The 20,724-nt window shown below is 32.6% G+C and overlaps 2 protein-coding genes across 2 annotated transcripts; one reads left to right on the top strand and one right to left on the bottom strand.

Moving 5' to 3' along the window:
* Positions 1-871: 871 nt before the first annotated feature.
* On the bottom strand, positions 872-11,329 carry LOTGIDRAFT_157869 (hypothetical protein; the record flags this gene model as incomplete). Its single annotated transcript, XM_009050461.1, has 30 exons — positions 872-1,024; positions 1,198-1,278; positions 1,566-1,627; positions 1,916-2,030; positions 2,412-2,537; positions 2,819-2,876; positions 3,288-3,396; positions 3,671-3,786; positions 4,056-4,195; positions 4,491-4,667; positions 4,988-5,039; positions 5,342-5,502; positions 5,770-5,886; positions 6,099-6,200; positions 6,413-6,476; positions 6,709-6,809; positions 7,034-7,168; positions 7,408-7,551; positions 7,859-7,901; positions 8,046-8,097; positions 8,312-8,402; positions 8,666-8,737; positions 9,011-9,179; positions 9,545-9,626; positions 9,837-9,933; positions 10,107-10,178; positions 10,389-10,502; positions 10,720-10,769; positions 10,955-11,027; positions 11,180-11,329. 30 exons carry the CDS (start codon positions 11,327-11,329, stop codon positions 872-874), a joined length of 3,078 nt encoding a protein of 1,025 aa, XP_009048709.1.
* A 1,519-nt stretch (positions 11,330-12,848) lies between these two features.
* On the top strand, positions 12,849-14,565 carry LOTGIDRAFT_112669 (hypothetical protein; the record flags this gene model as incomplete). Its single annotated transcript, XM_009050462.1, has 4 exons — positions 12,849-13,012; positions 13,239-13,396; positions 13,706-13,839; positions 13,909-14,565. 4 exons carry the CDS (start codon positions 12,849-12,851, stop codon positions 14,563-14,565), a joined length of 1,113 nt encoding a protein of 370 aa, XP_009048710.1.
* Positions 14,566-20,724: the final 6,159 nt, after the last annotated feature.

Below are 20,724 nucleotides of genomic sequence, written 5' to 3' on the forward strand. Positions count from 1 at the left end.
CTATTTTAACAGTGGTATTTCTATATCGCCCTACAATTGATGTATTGAGCACTATTTTAACAGTGGTATTTCTATATCGCTCTACAATTGATGTATTGAGCAATATTTTAACAGTGGTATTTCTTTCTCGCTCTATAATTGATGTATTGAGCAATATTTTAACAGTGGTATTTCTATATTGCTCTATAATTGATGTATTGAGCAATATTTTAACAGTGGTATTTCTATATTGCTCTATAATTGATGTATTGAGCACTATTTTAACAGTGAAAATATTTTATTCTTGGACCAAAATTATGTTTTTTTTTCAACAGCAGTTAATAAGACAGCAGTATAATAAATCACAGAATATAAATATTATATATTAAAATAGATAACAAACTTACTATAACAAATATACTAAAAATAATGCTGGTTGGTTCAAGTTATCACAGAATAATCACAGAAATCTAAATATTAAAATATATTTTACAATTCAGAGCACTTGCTTCATGGGAAACCTGCTGCGGACGTTGCACTCAAGCTTAACATCATCCAAGTATCCTGAACAGATCTCAGAGCTGTATAATTAGGACACCTACCAGGACATGGTTGGCAAAACCCTACCAATATTAACAAAGTGACCACAAGATCAGATTTCAAACTCTTATATACAAAATTAAGTGTTTATTCCATTCACACATCTTAAAGACACAATCATATTGTCCAATAGTGAAAACTGAACAAATGTTACGCCATTCTCGATCACTTTTTTCCTCAATTTAGCTGAGAAGATATAAAGTTAATGGTATATTTCTGAAAATCATCACAAACATCTGTAGAAATCTAGAAGCTCTATATTATTATAGTATATAAGACCAACACCACTATTTTAAGTTGAATGTAAGGGTTCTAACTGGACCAGTTTTAAAGGTAATTCTCTGATAGCAGCTTCATATTTTATACCATGTTCTTTCCGTTCTTCTTGTAACCAGTATAACATTTCAATACGATCCCATTTCATTTTATCAACATATAAACGACCCTGAAATACAGAAACAAATGAATACCTCAAATTTTTTGTTTCGAATGACAAAACAAACGGAGCCCTTGTTTGTTACAGATAATTCACATTTAAAATTTCTTGATAGCGTGGAATCAACGCGAGTAGGCTACTGCAGTTATCCTGTAGTTTAAAAAAAATCCTCTCTGTCTTACCCCATATGTGATTTCATCCTGGAATTTATTTCTAATGCTGTCCAATTCTTTGGTAATATCACCCTCTATTTGATCAATTTTCTACAAGAAAAGAAAAAAGTGAATAATTTTTATTTATCAGTATTGTTTCAATGAAATGAAAGCCAGCTACATCTAGGCCTTTTTATTCAATAAAACCTACAAGCTACATCAATCTACAATTTATATAGGTTTTTTTGTGCTTGTAAGACAATAAGTGAGTTGGTTTACTTGCTCAAATTTGGTAAGTGAGCACCCATTTTGAAACTAGTCCTGATAGGTGTTGATGGCCTGAGATGAGCTGTAGTCTCATAGAAACAAAATGTGAGAGGATTTCAAATGAACCTCACCTTATAAAAGAAACTTCTGTTTTTAGCTTCTTCTAAACGTTTGACTGAACTTCCACCGTGACCTGTCAAAAACAGATAATACAAAATTAGCTTAGAGGACAGTCAAGGGATGAAGAATATAACAACATCTAAGATTCTTCTCCATCAGTGCGTATATTTCAGTCGTATTTGACTGAAATATGAAGATATCTGAGTAGTTTTTATTGGCCAGGACAGGTTTTTTCCTCTGAAGAAATGAATTTCATTTCATCTCATTGTTTTAAAGTAAGAATGAGAATAGTAAACATTAGTTTTAACAATTTCAAAGATTTAAAACATATCAAATCGAATTAACAGATAGAATATCTTACCTTTCTCAAAAAATCTATTAGGATCTGAAGCCTTTCTTTCAAATTTCTCTAATTTTTCTATCAAAGTTTCTCGTTTTAAAATCGATTCTGTCACATGTTCCCAATGGTCTATAGCCTGAAAAAATTCACAATTCATTCATATTAATATTTACATACATTCTTCTTTTTCTAAGAACTTTTCCTTATTGAAAAGGCTTGACACTTTTCCATGTCATTCTTCCAACCTGCATCACAGAAAGGGGGAAACTGGGTTGAAATATCTGAAAGTTTTATCTGGACCTATGCCTACGTTTGTGACCCTAAGGCCTGGACATTCAGTTTAGCAACAGAGCCATGGCATCTCCTTAGACAGCCCCTGGATGCCCAAGACAGGTCAAGTGTATCAATACATGACATGACAAGGCAGTTCTGTAATCATAGGTGGAAGAAATTTCAAGCTCCCTTCTAAAAAGCAAAATTTTAAATCCATCATTGAAAAACAGTCCCTATTTCCTACCTCAGGTAACTTCAGAAAGAATTTGTTACAGCTGTATTTAATGGCCATGTCTAGTTTTAAATTATCAGGCATTAAGAGAGCCGTCCACACTTTCTCTAGTCTGTCTTGTGGACTCACTTCTTTAATCTAAAACATAGAATATATCAATTATTTTATTTAGTAGTCAGAGATTGGGTGGTGTCATAAATTCAAATTGGCAAAAACAGAGTTTTCTGTGGATTTTCCGAAAAATTTCTCCCATTTCAGAAAGTTTGCATGCTTTGCTCATATGGAAACTTAACTCCAAAACAAGCTGCTCTGATGAAGGATGATGTATTTGCAATATCAGATGAGCCAAATCAAAGAAATTCTAATTTGTCCAACGCGGAAAGTTTAAAATACAGATAAAACTTAAGACTAGAACTTACTGGAGACATTTTACCTAGTTCTGGAGATACAGTAGATTTGGAGAAAGCTGATGGGCCTCTGAAATAAAGATGAAGCAATAATGAAGTCATAAATCTTAGTTTTGGTGGAATTGCAAGAACCACAGTGGGAACAGTATAAATCAATTCTATAAGTATCCCAGATACAGAGAATTTTTTTCAGAAAAACTTTTTGCCAACTGTTTTTATTATGCTGTTGTTACACTAACCGAGACTGTCCAACTGGAACGAGACAAATTGATGCTATCAGTGTTCCCAATACACATAAGAAGTTTAGAAAACCTTTTTACAACCTGTTTTTTTATTGCTATGGCTGTACAAGATACTAACCTGGAATATCTGTGTTTTTTGGTTGTTAATCATTTTACTTGATAACATTACCTGTATGTGTTTCGAAACGTAGTACGTAATAAACCATTGAAGTTGTATATCCATATAATTTAATACTAACCTGGAATGTCCAACTGAGGCTTTAGCTTGTCGAGCCGCTGCTGCTCGTTCTGATAAAGTTTTAGCTGATTGGGGTTTCTCTTTTACTACCTCTTTCTCTTCCGTATTTTCTATAAATAATTCAAATTTCAGAATGTTTTAACAGAAGATAACCAACAGATTCTTTTTAAAAAATCTTTTTTTTAGGATAATCAAGAAACAAATGCAAACCATTCTACATGTGCACATAAATATTGTAAGATAAAGTATAGAAATATAGAAAAGGTCTCAGGACCATAAAAAATTGAAAAATTTTTTTTTTTTAGATCAATTTTGAAACACAATGAGAGATCTGTCTGGATCCTGCAAATTTGTCTTTTGAAAAAAAATATAATTAATTCATACCATCTAGAAGAGGGTCTCTACCCAACCCTCCTAGTAAAACAGTTTTAACATTCCAATAACCTGAGTTATATTCTTCTTTTTCTTTCTGTAATTCTTTACGCTTCTCTTGACGCTCTCTAAAAATTAAAAAAAACCCTAACACATTTTGATTATGAAGCTTAAGAGAGAAAAAGCAAAAAAAAAAAGAACAATTTTTCATAAAGATGCTTTCTACTAGCTGGTCCTTGGCCAAACCTCATTATACTTTCCTGGACAATCCTCACCCATTTACAGCTGAGTCTACTGGAAAGGACAAATGACTTTTTCAAGGACCCAATATTTCCACACGCCAACCAAGATTAGAATCAATGTGCACCTTTTTAAGAAACCTTGATAAAAGACTTACTTGGATTCTACCGGGTAATATTTACTATGGAATGATGACCTTGACATTGGTCCTCTATGACTCTGACCTGGCATGCCATCTACATCATCTTCATCATCAGAATCGTAGAAATGGTAGAGAGCTCCCAGATAGTCTGTTTCCTGAAATATAATTGTACGATTCAAAGGTTACGTTCACTCTTTTCTGAGAAGATCCATTTGTTTACTTTTCTGAAAAAGAAAGCCTCTGTAGAGAAACAGCTTCTCAGCAGAGATCATTGTCATTTTGTTACATGGTAGGTAGGTATGGCAGAAGCTGAGATAGGGAAGGGACACTCACTGACTCTAGGAACCCTTTAGGGCTATAATTATATATCACAAAAGGGGACAGGGGATGCAAGCCATACTGGCTGACCCTCAGAAGCATCCATAACTAAAATCATGTCAGCAAACTAACCTGTGTAGAAAGATATTTCATATAATCGTCACTAGTAACAGTATTTTTCCACCATGTTAACCAGGACGATATTTTTTGGTTTGTACCGGGAGGTAACTCTGTCAGGTTACTAGTTGACGTAGGGTTCGTAGGATTGGTATTAGTCATCGTGAAGTTGGTGTTGTTCATATTGGGTTTCTGTAAACAGAAACGAAATCATTTGAACAATCCTGTTACTCAATAAGTCATCTCAATAAAAGATTACTAAGGGGAGACAAAAAGTTATTGTTTTATAGTTTTACAAAAACTGACAACAGGTGTTTTTAAAGCAGTTTAACTCAAAATAAAAAGTCTGTTACTAATTTCCTTGATACTTGAAAGCAATAATTGACTGAAAATAAAGCTTTTGTTTTGATCATATTCTTCAGAAATAGCTCAATAGTAGTTATCATGAGTACCGGTAGTTAAATTAAGATTTTCAAAAGAAAGATGAAAAGATACTGAACTAACAAACCAACCTTTGAATCTTCTTCTTTATAACTGTTTTTATATTGTTCAAATCCTTCTGGTCTGTAAAACAACATTTATATTTTTGTTAGTATTTTAGTTAAGTAAAGGGAAAAGTCTTCAAATAAAGATGTTAGAAATTGATCAGTAAGAATCAGGGTTTACACAAATAACAGCATGTGACCAACCCATGCAGGGGAGGTAAATGATCAAATACAGTTTGCACACATTTGAAATAAGCAAGACTGATACCATATCTTTTCCTATATCAGTGAAAGAGATCAAATACCTAAAAATAGTTTGTTTGAATGAAGCTACAAAATTGATTACAAAATCACTTAAGCAAATGTACAAGAGAAACTTACATATTGGCCCAGGTTTTAGGATCAGCTGTACCCCAAGGTGCTTTACTATCTTTTGTGAACTTAGGATTAATGACTCGTTCACTAGGTTTTTTCTGCAAGGAGGCTGATGCCATGGTTCCTGTAAAATTTATATTCTCTGCTCCATTCATAAACATGGCGTCCTGCAAAACAAAAATTTCGGTTAAAGGTTAAAAATAGACATTGAATTGATGTCCAAAAGTATTGGCCCGGGAATTAGGAATTGTGCTTATCTTCATGGGTTTTTATACCTTCACCACCTAATCAACAAGGAACCTCATTTAGGTACATTGGAGTAATTCTCCTGATCTGAAGGTGACAAATTATCAAGCTACCATTTCCCAAAAATGCTATATCTTTCCTGTGCCCCTTCTCTCTATCTCCTATCTAGAATAATTAATATAACATACAGCATCTAGTGTCAGGTGATCATTGGGAATAGTTTTATTAATCTCTTTATAAACTTCACGGATCTCCTCACTCAAAAATAAATTCTTATCCAGAGATATGATGGCGGCTGGATCAATCTGAAAGAAAGAAATGGAATAAATTACCCTCAACAACAGGTCGACTCCCAGAAGCCCTGGCCTTGGCATCAGAATGTTGAATGAGGATTTGAACCCACCTAATCGCCTTATTGGTTAGCAGAAAACAATCCAACTTGCTTTGTTATTCTACTGCCAGAAACTTTCCTATGGTTTCCAAAATCTCCTTCAAAATATCTAAGTTAATATCTCACCTCTTCCAGTAAGTCATTATAGACAGTAGAATATTTATCCAGTACTATCGATGACATACAAACTCTCTCTGAAACTCGTACATCACTTGTTTTTACCATTAACTACAAAATAAAACCGTTTTGTTTTTAATGTGTTCTTTTGGTTTTGAAATAAAAACTGCAGAGCCACTGAAGACATTAATATGAGTATCTTGTGATGCACAAACTCTAACCACTCATCCAACCCAAGCCATGTACGCTTTTTATTTCTAACAAAGAGGGCTTAGCTGATTCCTCCTATTTACAATAATGATCACAAAGAAACCTATGTGTACCTTATCTGAGATTTTAGAACTGATTGTTGCAGGTTGAGGTTGAGTTGGTTTTCTGATTACAATCCTGAAATAAATAGGATAAAACATTCATTGGTCGTTTCCTACGGTTGTAAATGGGTAGCATTTCCTTTGTGTGTTCTCTTTCGAAGATATATGAATCTTTGATTTTGCTTTTGAAACTATCATGAACAAAGTTGATATCCTTTTGAAATATGAAAGTCTCTATCTCTTTGAATATAGACAAAATAAAAAAAAAAACCACCCCATAAATGTGACGGAGATGATAAACTACTTACGTTTCATCTTCCTTTCTTTTTCTCTCCTCCTCTTCCAATTCCTTCATTTTTTTCTCCATTCGAACTTTTACATCATCATGACGAGCATTTCTGGTTATTGCCTATAATCAAAATGTTAAGGTGAAGCCATTTAAACTGAACACAACTCGGTATTTTGAGTTGAAACATTCAGAATAAGTAGGAGAAATATTTTTTTACAGTTTTAGTGTTCTATAAGTTAACAGCAAGATACAATTAGTTCAAACTTTCAGCTAAGGTAAGGGACACATTTCTCTGTGCTAAGTCATTGAAAACCATAGTTTCGCTAGATGAATACTGAAATTACCTGAAGCAAGGGAGGTAATTCTTCATCGACTGTTTCGTCCGTCTGTTCAGGTTTAGATATTAATTGTTGAAGATCGTTTGTTATATATTCTCTTGTTCCAGGTTTTATTTCTTTTTTTACCGTTACAACACCCTTCTACAAATAGAATCAAATATATTTATCAATTTTTTTAAAGCCAAATGCTATGTTAGCAATCAAGACATTTTTTCTACATTTTTCTGTTGCCTAGCCAGTACTTCCAAGGGTCATCAAAGCGTTGGATATTGGTTCTGATGCCACAGCAAGTGCTTTTGGTGTCGACTTTTGGTCTCTTTTACTTAGAGACAGTGCTCATTTTATATTGAAAAGATATTGATTATTTCTCAGTTACAAACCTTTTTTAACAAAACTTTTTCTCTCTCCAGTATATCTAGTTCACTCTGTAATAATTGATCAGTTCGAATCTGATCAGCGTTAAAACCCATCTCTTCTAACAGAGTCTCACTGGCGGCCATTATGTTACCCATTGACTCACTTCTCTACAGTATCAATTTGGTTCAATTAGTGTTTGGATAATAGAAGTGAATAATGCACACAAGCACATAATTCAAACAAGGAAGCGGTCTAATATTTTTTTGTTAGAATAAACAGTAATTGAAACTATAAAGTCATGCTTGTAGGCTTTTATTTTCTATGTTTTAACTCAGATCTTCATCTGCATTAATACCTTTTCATTCCTTCATTAGCAATGTATATTTTACCACAGCTTTATTCTTTATTCAACTACAGATGGCAGACCAAAGTATGCTGTGTATCCCAAAGAATATCATTAAAATGTCTACTTACTTTCTGCAAAATTCTCTTCCTTGAGATTTCTTCTAAACTTTGGCTAAAAATTTAAAATATTTTGTCATTTTAGAATACTAGATATACAGATTTTATAATCAATTGCTACATGTTGTAACAAAAACTAATATTTTAGAAATTGTTGTCTTATAAGATATGACTTCATTTTTCTGATAGATATACTTACTAAGATGCTCTGGACTCAGTTTCTGAAATACGACTAGGAGCTTCTCTATTATCTACAACAGATAAAAAATACCAAAAAATTTTAATTTAAAAAAAAAAACAATTATGTAATACTTCTGAGAAACAATATTAAAAAAAATATGTCTAATTTTGTACTAATAACAAAATCAAGATTAATTTATTTTTTTCAGAATCAAGTCCATTCCAGATAGTCATTTCTAACATTCAGAATATATCAGGTATTAGGTTACAGAAGTCAGAACTTACCTTCAGACGGTGTGGTTAAACCTCTTTCAGGCAAATCAGCTACCAAATCCAACAATTTTCTAGTATCTAAACTAGGCATACATGATGTCATCTGAATAAAAAATACCTGTTTACTCTGGCTACATAGTTGGTGATATAATTCTGAGCGGCTGGTGAAACAACATAACAACTCCCAGCTTTTTGGTTTTATATATGAGCAGATGATCATTATATCATTGTATTCAAATGACCTATTACATATTCATTAGAGAAGCCTTAAAAACGACAAAAGGTGATACGCACGTGGCTTCACTCCCCTTATGGCTTGCTTACATCATTTAACATTTGAAAAAAAAAAATAAAAACTCTAGTCACCTCTTTAACTTGTTGATCTACAGACTGTACTTTATGTTTCTTTAATTTAGATTTTGGACGACTGTGATTTATCTGCAATAGGTAAGAAAATCAGTCATTTGAATGACACGGACACTGCACCAACTCTTAGAAGCAGGCATTGATATCAGAACTGTTATTACCTTCAAAAGATTCAAACCTTAGGCACCTTATTGCTACTCAAATAGAATGGGCTATTCAACTGTCTCAAAAAGATAGGTTAAAACCCAGCTTTGAGGGAAACGCTGTGATTTACACAGAGTACAAGTTGCAGACATCTAACTTGACTGCTTCACGAGTCAGCACAATAATAAAACAATAACCTACCATTCCTTGATAGGTCAGTCTGCCCTCTGGGGGTACAGTTGTAGTAGGTGCATGCCCTGTACGAGCACTGGTTAAAAATGAGACTTCACCATTTCGTGGGGACTCGTCATCTCCATTCGCCCCTCGTATATCTTTTACTATGTAACGCCTTATCATCAAAATATTAAAACTGAAATGGACATATTGAAATGGAGTTTTACATCCTATTTTACGAGAACTGATTGGAATAATGAAGAATGACCTAAAACAGTTTGCAAATAGGTACATTAAAGGAAAGCAGAATTCGCGTACCTTTTTTATTTACAATGCTGAACTTGTACAATCTATAGAATAGGGCTGTATATAGAATAGGGCTGTATATAGAATAGGGCTGTATATAGAATAGGGCTGTATATAGAATAGGGCTGTATGTTCAAAGGTCTAGATGATATCACAATATTCACTACCGGCACCATTTCGCTACAAAGATTTTTAGTTTATGTCATTAAATGTAAAATATAGACCGAATCATCTGAAAAATGTTGATAAACTTACAATTTATTGGAATCGAGAGCTAACTGCGCCTTTAATCTACTCATATTGGCTGGTCCACTAAATACACCTCTTTCATTTAAAACTATAATACAACAAAAAAAAAGTCAAAATTTGCATGCAAAAAACAAGAATTTTGTGCAAAATGAAGGTAAAACTTGTAATCTATGACAATGCTTTAATATATAAAGGCAATTAGAAAATACATGTGATAAACTAATGATGAAAGAAAGGGGCATAAACTTATGAATTGTGACTGAAAATTATTGAAAAAGATATGATCTAAATCTTATACCTTTAGCTTTTTGTATATAATGTTGAAAGAGTTTCTCAGCTACTGTTACTATATGTACAGCTATTCTTCTGTTTAACTCCTTATTTTCTTCTGGAGTCTGAAAATATCATTAAACATCAAATTTCCCTATAAAATTACAAAAAAATAAAAATTAAGTAAACCAACTTTAGTTCTTGTCTTAGTAAAAGTTTTGTATCTTATCTATGAGTTTATTTTCTATTCGAGTTTAACCTTCTAAAACACTGCTACAAAGAATACACAGAGACTTACCAAGAATGGATCATCTATCTGTCTCCTGATATCAGGCCAAATATTACTGACTTCTGCCATGATTATAGCTGACTGTAAGAAAAAATAATTATGCTAAGTTACATATCCGTTAATTTTAACACTCTGGGAAAATTTGAGAAGAAGACTAAAATTTGCTATTGGATGAAAATTCATGACTGGCAGGTGATTTCAAGCTTGTGGGGTGATTCAATGCAAAAAATCCTCAAAACTCCAAGAGTCTGTCCATTATAACATAAAGGTTTTTAAAACCAATAAACTTACCAGATCTTTTTGATCTTCAACAGAGAGATAAGAAACATCAGATTTGACTGCTATTCTTCTCCTTAAATACTTGGCCAATTTCTCAAATGAGTATGGTTGAACCTTGATCTCCTCCTGTAAATTGATAAGGTATCAAGGTTACAAGCTGAATTGAACATAATAGGCTCTCATGTCTGACAAAAACTAAAATGTCACTCTTTCATTCTTTCTTCTTTTATTTTTATATTCAAAGATCTTACCAAATCTTTTTTAAGTGAATTAGATATAGTATGATATTCAGGGAATGCAAAAATGGATACTCTTCAAAATATTGTTTTAACAAAGAACTTACATTAATAGGAGTGACAGGTCTCTCAAGTTCAATTTCTTCATATTCTGGCTCTAAAATAGACAATCATATCAATTATAATTTGTTAACGGGTAATCCTTGTTTTATAAATTTAATTTGGTTATAACTTTATTCTAGAAAACCCCACTGTTCAGCTTGGTTAGCTCAGTTAAACTAAGAGTCACAAAGATTCATTCAAAGTTAAAAGGAAAAGTCTATTTGGAAAAGCAGTTCTTACCATCTTCATGAGGAAAAGGAGCAAACAATGACAACGGACCCAAAACATTCTCAATTCTCTTTTCTACATCGTTCTGAAAGACAATTAAAACAAATAAATCTTGTATTCATGTACGTTCTGTCTCTTCCCAAATCCTTTGCATACTTTATGTCGATTAAAATACCATTAAAAATACAAAACTTCAACAACTTAAGCTGATAAAAACTGATAAAATTTCATACTTACATTGTTATAAGACGGCCATTTTATAGAATACATATCATCAGATTTGACAGGTTGTTCTCCCACTGATGAAGGTTGATATTTGGGCAGTTTGATCTCCTCCTTGACTGATATCAAACCCCTAATGGGGCTTTCAAATTTATAGGACGGCATCTTGTTGCTTTGTTTGGTCAAGGAGTTATTTACATTGAAATCTCACCAGTTAAAACTACATCTGGAAAAAAGGAGAATAAGTCTTATGTTTTGTAAAAACTTTATGATGATGATCAGGAAATTTGTCCTGTATGACATATGTGCCAATTCTAAGCATGCAATTAATTTACCACAGGACCTTCAGAGCAATGATTAAGTTGCAGAATTAAGTTATAAAATTTCATGCCCTAGTTGACATTTTCTTTGAGTTGATTCATTTTCATTTTCTCTCGAGATGAAACAAGTGAATATGGTCGGCCATGTTGTTTAGCTTGGCAACTTGCAAAAAAAACTACTAAATCGATTTTCATGAGAAACAAATCATGATTATTGTGATAATGCCTTCAGAAACATATGAAAACGCATTGTTACACAAAGTAGGTGGAAACTTTACCATAAATACACAAAAAAGAATACAAGAAATACCATAAAAAGATTGTTGTTATGTGTAAACATTCGCTATTTCCGTTGTGCACCGTACAAAAGCCTCGCCATAAACGAAGTATTTATTTCATTTTTAGAAGGAATTTTGATCAAACGAACAATTAAATACTGCTTTATTTTGTAATGGTTAATTCTACGTTGTTGAATATTGTTTAAAAAGAACAATACGATTGCTTAAGAATAACCTGATGCATTAATTCGTTTTTTGATTAATTCATTTACTAAGGAAAGATTACTCTTAATCGGCGAGTTAAAAGTAGAGTCTAAAGCGAGTACAAAGTGAATATTGCATATTTTTAGATTTTTCCACAATTTCACTTCAAATTCACAAAATATATCAGAGCAACAAGGAGCAAGTGAAGGTTTGAGTGTAACGTTAGACCTCTAGTTGCTGTCACACATGTAATGCTGATGACAAAAACTTCTTGTAAAAAAAATAGATCATGAATAGGAAGTCAGGGCACTCTGTGGGTGGGCTGGGGCTTGGCTGTAGCCTCCTTTGAAATTATGAAAAGTCTTCCTACTTAACGAGTGAAAGAGTGTTTGTTTTGGTAATTAAAATCACCCAACATTCTACTTGTTGACTTAGAAATATTGCTCTGAACATATGGTATGGTAGATGAATTGACACTACTTGATAATATAATTTCCATCACTGGACACTTTACCAAAAGTTATTAGGCTACCCATTAATGTACAAATCAATTATATTTCAGATCAATCATTACAACAGTGGTATTCTATGTCATGAGCAGACTGTCTAAAACTATTCTCAAACAGAAAACATTTCAAGGTACTGTAGAATCTGCAGAATGTTTATTGTGTTTTATGTCATGAAATGAACTAGCAAATTATGTTAGGGTATTGTTTTGAACTGAATTAAAGGTACAAATAAATCACATCACATGTTTGATATTTAATGTTGAAGAGACATGAAAGTATTTGGCAAGCTGCTTATTTTGTTGTTCATGATCTAATGCTATATTCATCCACTAATTTTCATATTGATTTGATATTTTCAGGAGTAATGATGGAGATGAAAGCTATAGGTTTTATGAGATCAGTATTCCAGTTTAAAAATGGTACACCAAGACAATCTTTTATTTGTCCCCAGGCTCGGGGCAGTATTACTATAGATAAAACAGTTTATAACAATCCACATCATAGTTTAGAGGGTTTACAAGAATACTCACATGTTTGGTAAGTCAGAAAGCTGATGATCAGACTTTTTTTATTTAATGCTTTTATGGGTTGATAACAATCGATTGTTGTCTGATCCAATAGAAACACAATTAGTTAAATGGAGTTATTTCCCTCCACCTGCTGCTAAATTGTCTTTCTTCCTGTGATATCATGGATCCTATCCATGCTGATATCTAATCTCAGAAAGACATTAAAATTAAATTATTATTCTCCAATATTTCAGGATACTGTTCATTTTCAATCAAAATAACAGTACATTTAATCGAGCTAAAGTTCGGCCTCCGCGATTGGGAGGAGAAAAGCTGGGGATATTCGCCACACGTTCACCTTATAGATTTAATCCCATTGGTCTTACACTGGCTAAACTGGACGAGGTCAAAGGTGGGTGTAATAATTGAATTGAAGGCTTTGTCTAAATTTCCAAGTTAATATCAATAATTCCTAATGCCATATCAGCAGTAATAATTTCTTAAAAAACAACAGTTTTACCTCCATAGGCCTTGAATTGTAGAAGAACATGACATCAGGTTTAAATTCTAACAAGGGATACATTTAGCTAAAAACTGATTGAGCAAATATTTTGGCTACTATATCTCATTCTTGGTTAAGAGGACAGCTGTTCAGTAAAAGTTTAGGCTCTATGATTTCAGACAGTTTCCCTTTAAAATAAATGTGTTTATCATATTTCAGATGACACACTCTATGTATCTGGTATTGATATATTAGATGGTACACCAATAGTAGATATTAAACCTTATATACCAGACTATGATAACCCTAACCTACATCAACCTGAAAATATCTTACACCAGTCTGGAAATGATGTGTCTAATCATGAAAATATCCTACGCCAACCTGATGGATTGAATGAACTGGCAAGCTCTGTTTTGCAGCCACAGTTGGAGGCAAATGTTATTTTAAACAACCCAGAGAATGCCGTAGAACAGACTGAAGTATGTCAAAATATTTTGAATCCAAATACAGGTGAAAAAACAGTTGCCAGTTCCCAGTGTGAAAATGAGCAGAGCTCTAAAGATTTAATGAAAGAAGTCCTAACTTATAATGTACAAACTCAAACTCAGTCTTCAGAAGACATAGATCCTCAAACAAAGTGTAACTGCCAATGTCACAGTGAAAGAGATTCTTTAGAAGCACATGAAGTAGTTGACTGTGAGGAGGAGGTAACTCCTTCAATCTTAAATAATCAGACCACAATTAAAACAGCTAAATGGTTAGATAGTAAAAGACATGACAAACTCACTGTTCACTTTACAGAAAATTCCTTAAATCAAATGAACAGTTTTTCTAAGGATGCCAGTTCAGAGAAATTCAGGTTGAAATATCTTGTGGACTCTACAGAATTAAGAAATTCTATTCAAATAGTGTTAGAAAATGACCCCAGGTCAATTTACCGAAAACAGAATCCTCATGGCCAGCTGTATGCTTTTACTGTAGATGTAGTGGACATTACTTGTTGGATTGATGGGAACAAGGTAGAGGTTCTCAGAGTCAGACCTATCTCTGAGTTTATTCAGTCAAAAATAAAATAAAATTTTTAATAATTAGAATTGGTGTAGTTTTATTTATAGCCATTCTTTATATTTATTGCAAAGCGCATGTTCAAGAGGAGAACATGGATTTTAATCAAAAGACTCTTGGTGCTGGTAAATTCAGCCAAATAAACCTTCCTGCTGATAAATGAAAAGTTTGGCACACTATTGTGTGCCTTACTTTCTTATACTCAAACACAAGGAATGGTTATTTGGAATGTTCTGAATGTGATGTTGCCAGCCTGTAGCACACGGGTCCTCGGTTTGTTGTTCCATCCTAAGGACTAGACACTTTTTCCATGTCAGCCCCTCTTACCTGCATCACTGACAGTTGAATTCCCGTTGAAATATCCAACGACCACAGGTATTACCTAAACATATGTCAGGGATAAAACCCTGAGCAAGCACCCCGCTCACTGAGTCTCCGCGCAACTTCCGAAAGTTTTTTTTTGTGTCCTTCCTCTGACAAAGTTAAATTGAAACATATTGATAAATATATATTGTAATAATATTCAACGCTTTGTTTAAGTCATATTTCATCAAATAATTCATGATATTTATTGTATGTTTTCAATTTCTTTCGGTCTTTTAATGTTTAATAATTAATTCCTAACATTTAAGTAGTCACTTTTTAATAAACTTTATTTAATTAAAGTGGCATTCTGCTTGCCTCTTTTGCAACGATACACCAAAATCTAGATAAATGTGTCTTTAACGTATTTGAAAGCTTTACCAAAAAATGCCAGCCGTTAATTTTTTAACGCCAAAACAAGTTTACGTAAGTTTAATGTTCGTTATGCTTTTTGGAAGCTGTTAGAAAACTACTGTACGGATTTAAGAAAAATAAACGCCTAATTGTAGAGAAATGTGTCTCCTATGTATTCGAAAGGTTTCAACCAATAATATGAGCCATTACAAAGCCAAACACCAAAGCTAGTGGTGCCCCTTTGATATAAACATAGCCTCATTAAATATACAATATACTTTACTGATTAATGCTTATTTTACACAATATTGTCCAGGGTTGTGTGCTTATTACAATATTATAATTTTAAGTTTTTATACATTTAGAAATATAAAGTTTTAATATTCACGAATTATAAAGTGTATCGTATGAAACGAAGTATATGATTTGGAATTAATATCACAATAATTTATTTAATATTAAATAATTTCTAATATATTGTAATAATATACCAGTCTATTGTTATGATAATGTTAATAATTGCGGATTCACTTTTAATCAACTTTTTTAAAGACAGAAAATGATAGTCTATTTTCTTTAGTGCTAACAGTAACTTTATTAGAAAAACGTTTCCGATTTGATGTTTCCTGACAACCATCCAATTGACCTTGCTCTTCCTCCGTTAGTTTATAACGTCGCTTGGTCACAAAGTGCAAATAGTAATTAAAATTACTCTTATAAAAAACTTTAATGGTAAGGAAGCAAGTCTCATATTTTGTTTCTCTTGTACAATCTTTCGAATTCATATCCACTGGTCCAGCCTTCATAATACCGCCTTGGTGAAAATAAATGTATTAACGAGTGAATAAATAGATAAAAGTGAATGAATACTTCCAACCAATTGTTTGTTGGAACAACTATCATTCGGCAATCCTCGGATGTTTCCGTAAAACTGAATTGTTACAGAGCGCTAGGGGAGCCTTTACGATAGGCCGTTTGACATCTAATAACTCACTTTATGATATTTTGAAAAAGAGTTTGAATCCATCGATGGTTAAAAGGTGGATATCTTTGTCACCATAACGTCACTTTAACGTTATCCCGTTACAAAAGACGTCGTTAACCCTATCGGATTCCCAGCTCACAAATTATTCACTCCACCCCGTCGCTCTAAGGTTCTGTGGGCTTTAGAATTCGGGGTGTGTGAAAAAGACAGAGTAAGGATAATCTGAACAGTATTAGTAAACTTACAAAGGATGTTAGAAACCTAATCTAGTCGCTATACGTTAGAAAAATAAAGTCGTTCACTGTCTAATTTGTATTTCTTCACCACACGTGTGTGAAACTCGATATGTTGGTGTTTGTTATGTGTGTTTTCGGTCTCATTTTAAAGTCTTTATTGTCAAAAATCTTGTTACTTTCGTACCCCAGGTGATTTGTACAAAACTTGAAGTAAAAAGATCAGACTGGTTGATTGATGTGATTTGCTTGGTGACAAATTACCTTAAAGGGATTGAAGCGGAGTTTTCTAGGGGATAATAATAGCATATATTTGCATCATTCCGACTTCTCGTCCCACGATTCAATTAATGAATTATGACATCACTATCCCAAATACCATTTCGCCTAAATTACAAATAACTCGACGTCGGACTGGAAATCGAAATACTCCAAATATCGCGTCCACTGAGAACAATAAACCGAGGCATTATGTGTTACAGACTTCACTTAAATTTCTCTCATTGTACACCGTATGGCGTTTTTCGTCTACATTATAACCTAGTTCCTAATCAGATACACCGTCTTCATTAGCAAGGTGCAGAAAAGAAGGACGTAAAACTTTATTCATTTTTTAATCAGGTACAGAAAGTTGATTGCTAATTGCGATCCTTTTAAGTGCAACTGTGTGCAGTATTACATCTTTACCCAAGCATGTATTTTGAGATTACATTATACATGTATAATGATATGGGCGTTTACCAGCGCTGCATGCACATTATCTACATGTACGCGCATTCATAAGTATATTGCTTAGGGCACCTTTGTTGCCTGTGTTTATTAGCTGGTTGAAAAATCAAAGGTGTTATAATTAGATGTATTTAAGATAAACAACTCGATGCACGTGCAGTTTTACGATTGCTGGTACATGCACGCGCCGAATTATAACTGACTGCAAACCATATTTTTTATTGTTAGTCAATTAGGCGATTTGGTTGATCTGATTTTTCTGATAAAATGTTTATTCATGTAGTGATTGCTCTGGATTAAACCTTATAAGGTAACAGTTTTAAACCAATTCGATGCACGTGTAAATTGAGATAAGGTTTACAGCATGTTGTCATTCTGGTACAAGTAAGGTAATTATTTCAACTGACTTGTTTATGAATTTGATTTTCGTATATTTTATCAACATCAAATATAAGAGTAGGTGGGTAGTTTTGATTTAGTTCAGTTATATCTTCCTACGATAAACTGCTAATAATACTTCCTTTCACTAAACTAACTAAACGAGGCACATAACTAGACATATATATTTAATTCATATTAACAAATGTACTTTTGGGGGAAACAAACCCTTCTTTCCCCAAAATTGTAATAAATCAACTTTCAACTTTTCGACGGTAGTACTCATGTCTCATGGGCAAACTGTTTATTTTAGTAGGTCGGAAACTATAGACCAAATTCTAAAAATGTGTCTCTATAACCGTATCTGTAAGATTGATCTTACACAAAATCCTGTCGTTAATTTTCAGAACGCCAAAACTATCTTTTTACGTAAACTTTTTATAAATTCATAATGTTACTTTCGACTTTGGATTTGATCTCAGTCAAGTTTTCCTCTAATAAATGCCTATTTCACATCAAAGTAAACGCCAACCCTTTGTAAAATCTGTGTTTAAAATTATAAATTAATTAAAAATCGTTAATAAACCTCAATCAAATGTGGTATAATAAAGTCAGATCTGTTGAAGATTGTAATGTTTTAACATTGTCATTTGTGTCATCTATCATTATACACGTGCATGTGTTTTATTACTATAAATAGACTAGATCGTAATCAAAAATGTAATCGCTGCGTATGTATTTCATTTGAAACACCAATGTGTTGAACTGGTCGCTTTGTAATTATTTCAAATAGCACGAAATTATCTGATATAATATTTCATGCCACTTTCTGAATTTCCAAAACACTATACAACGGAGGAGTTATTTAAGCATTTGCGAAAGAGTGGGAGGACATTGGTTGTAAATACAGTCGTTTTCTTTATTTATTTTTGTAATTATTTCATTATATCATTATTTCTTCCATTATTTCATTATTTATTTCATTATTCATTATTTATTTCATTATTTATTGTTTATTTCATTATTTATTTCATTATTTATTTCATTATTTCATTATCTATTTCATTATTCATTATTTATTTCATTATCTATTTCATTATTCATTATTTATTTCATTCATTTATTATTTATTATTTATTATTTATTATTTATTTCATCATTTCATTATTTCATTATTTCTTTATTTATTCTAAAAAAAACAATATGCACGTGTTCCGGAATTAAAATTGATGATTGGTTCACCTGGTTTGGAAATGGAGGAAGGCGTAGCGATTCCAGCCTTTTTATTTACTGTTTATCTTGACAAACCCCAATTGAATGTTGAGGATCGAGGACAAATATTAAGATATTTGTGCTAAGTTGTTACCTATCTTTAACATGGTTTACAGAAACCTAGACACAAAGAAATTAAACTCAAGTCAAAATGAAAGGTTTTATATCATTCTATATAGAAAACTGCCATTGTGTTCGATAATTTCTTATGTGCTTTTAGTTCTGAAAGTTGTCATTTTATGTTCATTTTACTGGCTACACGTGTGTTTATTAAATAGAACATCAACACTCCAATTTAATGATAAAAAATAGAGTCAGAGCGACATAAAGGGGTAAAAAATAGAAATTCATTATTTTCTTTTCTAATCAATGGAACATCAATCAGCTTTTGTGATTTATGATATTTAAATATGTATTTAACTCTGAATACAATATTAAAACACCTTTACCACGTGTACATCATAAACTTTTAAATTAAAACAAATCTTTGTTCAAGTACCTAAATAAAACATTAATGAAATTAATAAGATGAAATCGAAGTTATATAAAATATAAACTTGAAAGGAAGTAGTATTTCTGAATGAAAATAAAAACCAAAAGGTTCGATATTTGTTTCATTGTGGGTTTTTAATAAAATAATTCTTTATCCCAGTCGAAAAGGAATTTGTAATTATGTGATTGTGATTCATATATGAAAACCGATAAAATCGCTGAAAGCAATGTCAAAGACATCGAATTTTGTAATTTATATGAATGTGATGTAAGACAAAATATTACATGTATCAGAGAAGTTAGCGACTACTTCCGATATCTAGATGAAGCTAGTATGAAATAGTCAAACCGTCTGTAACAAGAGGTATTTTGTAAATTATACAGCCTAACTGTAATTAGCACCATTGTATCTGAAAATTTAGAAGGTTATTAGTATTGTAGTATTTTCTCACTTCTCTTTATTTCCCAGCGAATTTGATTACTTTATACGACACTTCCATTTCAAAATACAATGTCGAAACTTTGAGTAGGCCTACTGCGACACTCTGTCTAATCCAACATTGTTTTGCAGTCCAAGTGTACGTCGGATTACGAAGAGCATTTGGAAACCATCCGTCGTTTCTAAAACCAGTTGCTCCGGTTCAAAAAAATGTTTCCAAAGGAACATCATTGTATATAACAGAAGTGGCGAGAAGCTAATCCTATGTTGTTCTTTATGGAGACCATTTTCTCCCCATACAATTTACAAAAACAATCATGAAGAAAAAGATAATAAGCATGAAAATCAATACAGCAGTGATTCAAACTAATAACTCACGTCTGTTTGGACTATCAGCCACATTTTGCCGCGTTTTATTTGCTTCAGAAGGCGGGAAATATCCACATGGCTGTCTGAAACAAGGGAGATAATGAGAATGATGTCAATAGAAGAATGATTAAAAGTGGTCTGGATCTTGTCACAAGTTGTTAAGTTGCTGGCCATAACGCGATAATTAAATCACTTTCTCCAACTCTTCTTCACTTTATTTCATTAACACCATCATAGTCTAATCGGCCGCCATTTTTCCCGCCTTTTATTAAAGACGTCTGCCAACTATTAGGAATCAGACGTCGTGCTAATCTCGTTACAATATTTGACTTCAAAACAATAATAATTACACATTACACTAGTATCAATATAATCAAAACGTGATTTATTCACGTGGACATAGTCCAGGAACAAAATGGCTGACAATTCCTGTCAGTTTTATTTAAGATTTGAGATATTAAGAAATTTCCGGGTTAATAAACAACTCTCCATTTATGATATTTCTTAAACATGATGATCAATTAGTGGACAGATATTTATCTATAGATGATTCTTT

Source organism: Lottia gigantea (genome assembly GCF_000327385.1).
Source record: "Lottia gigantea unplaced genomic scaffold LOTGIsca_15, whole genome shotgun sequence".
NCBI classification, from domain to species: Eukaryota; Metazoa; Mollusca; class Gastropoda; family Lottiidae; genus Lottia; species Lottia gigantea.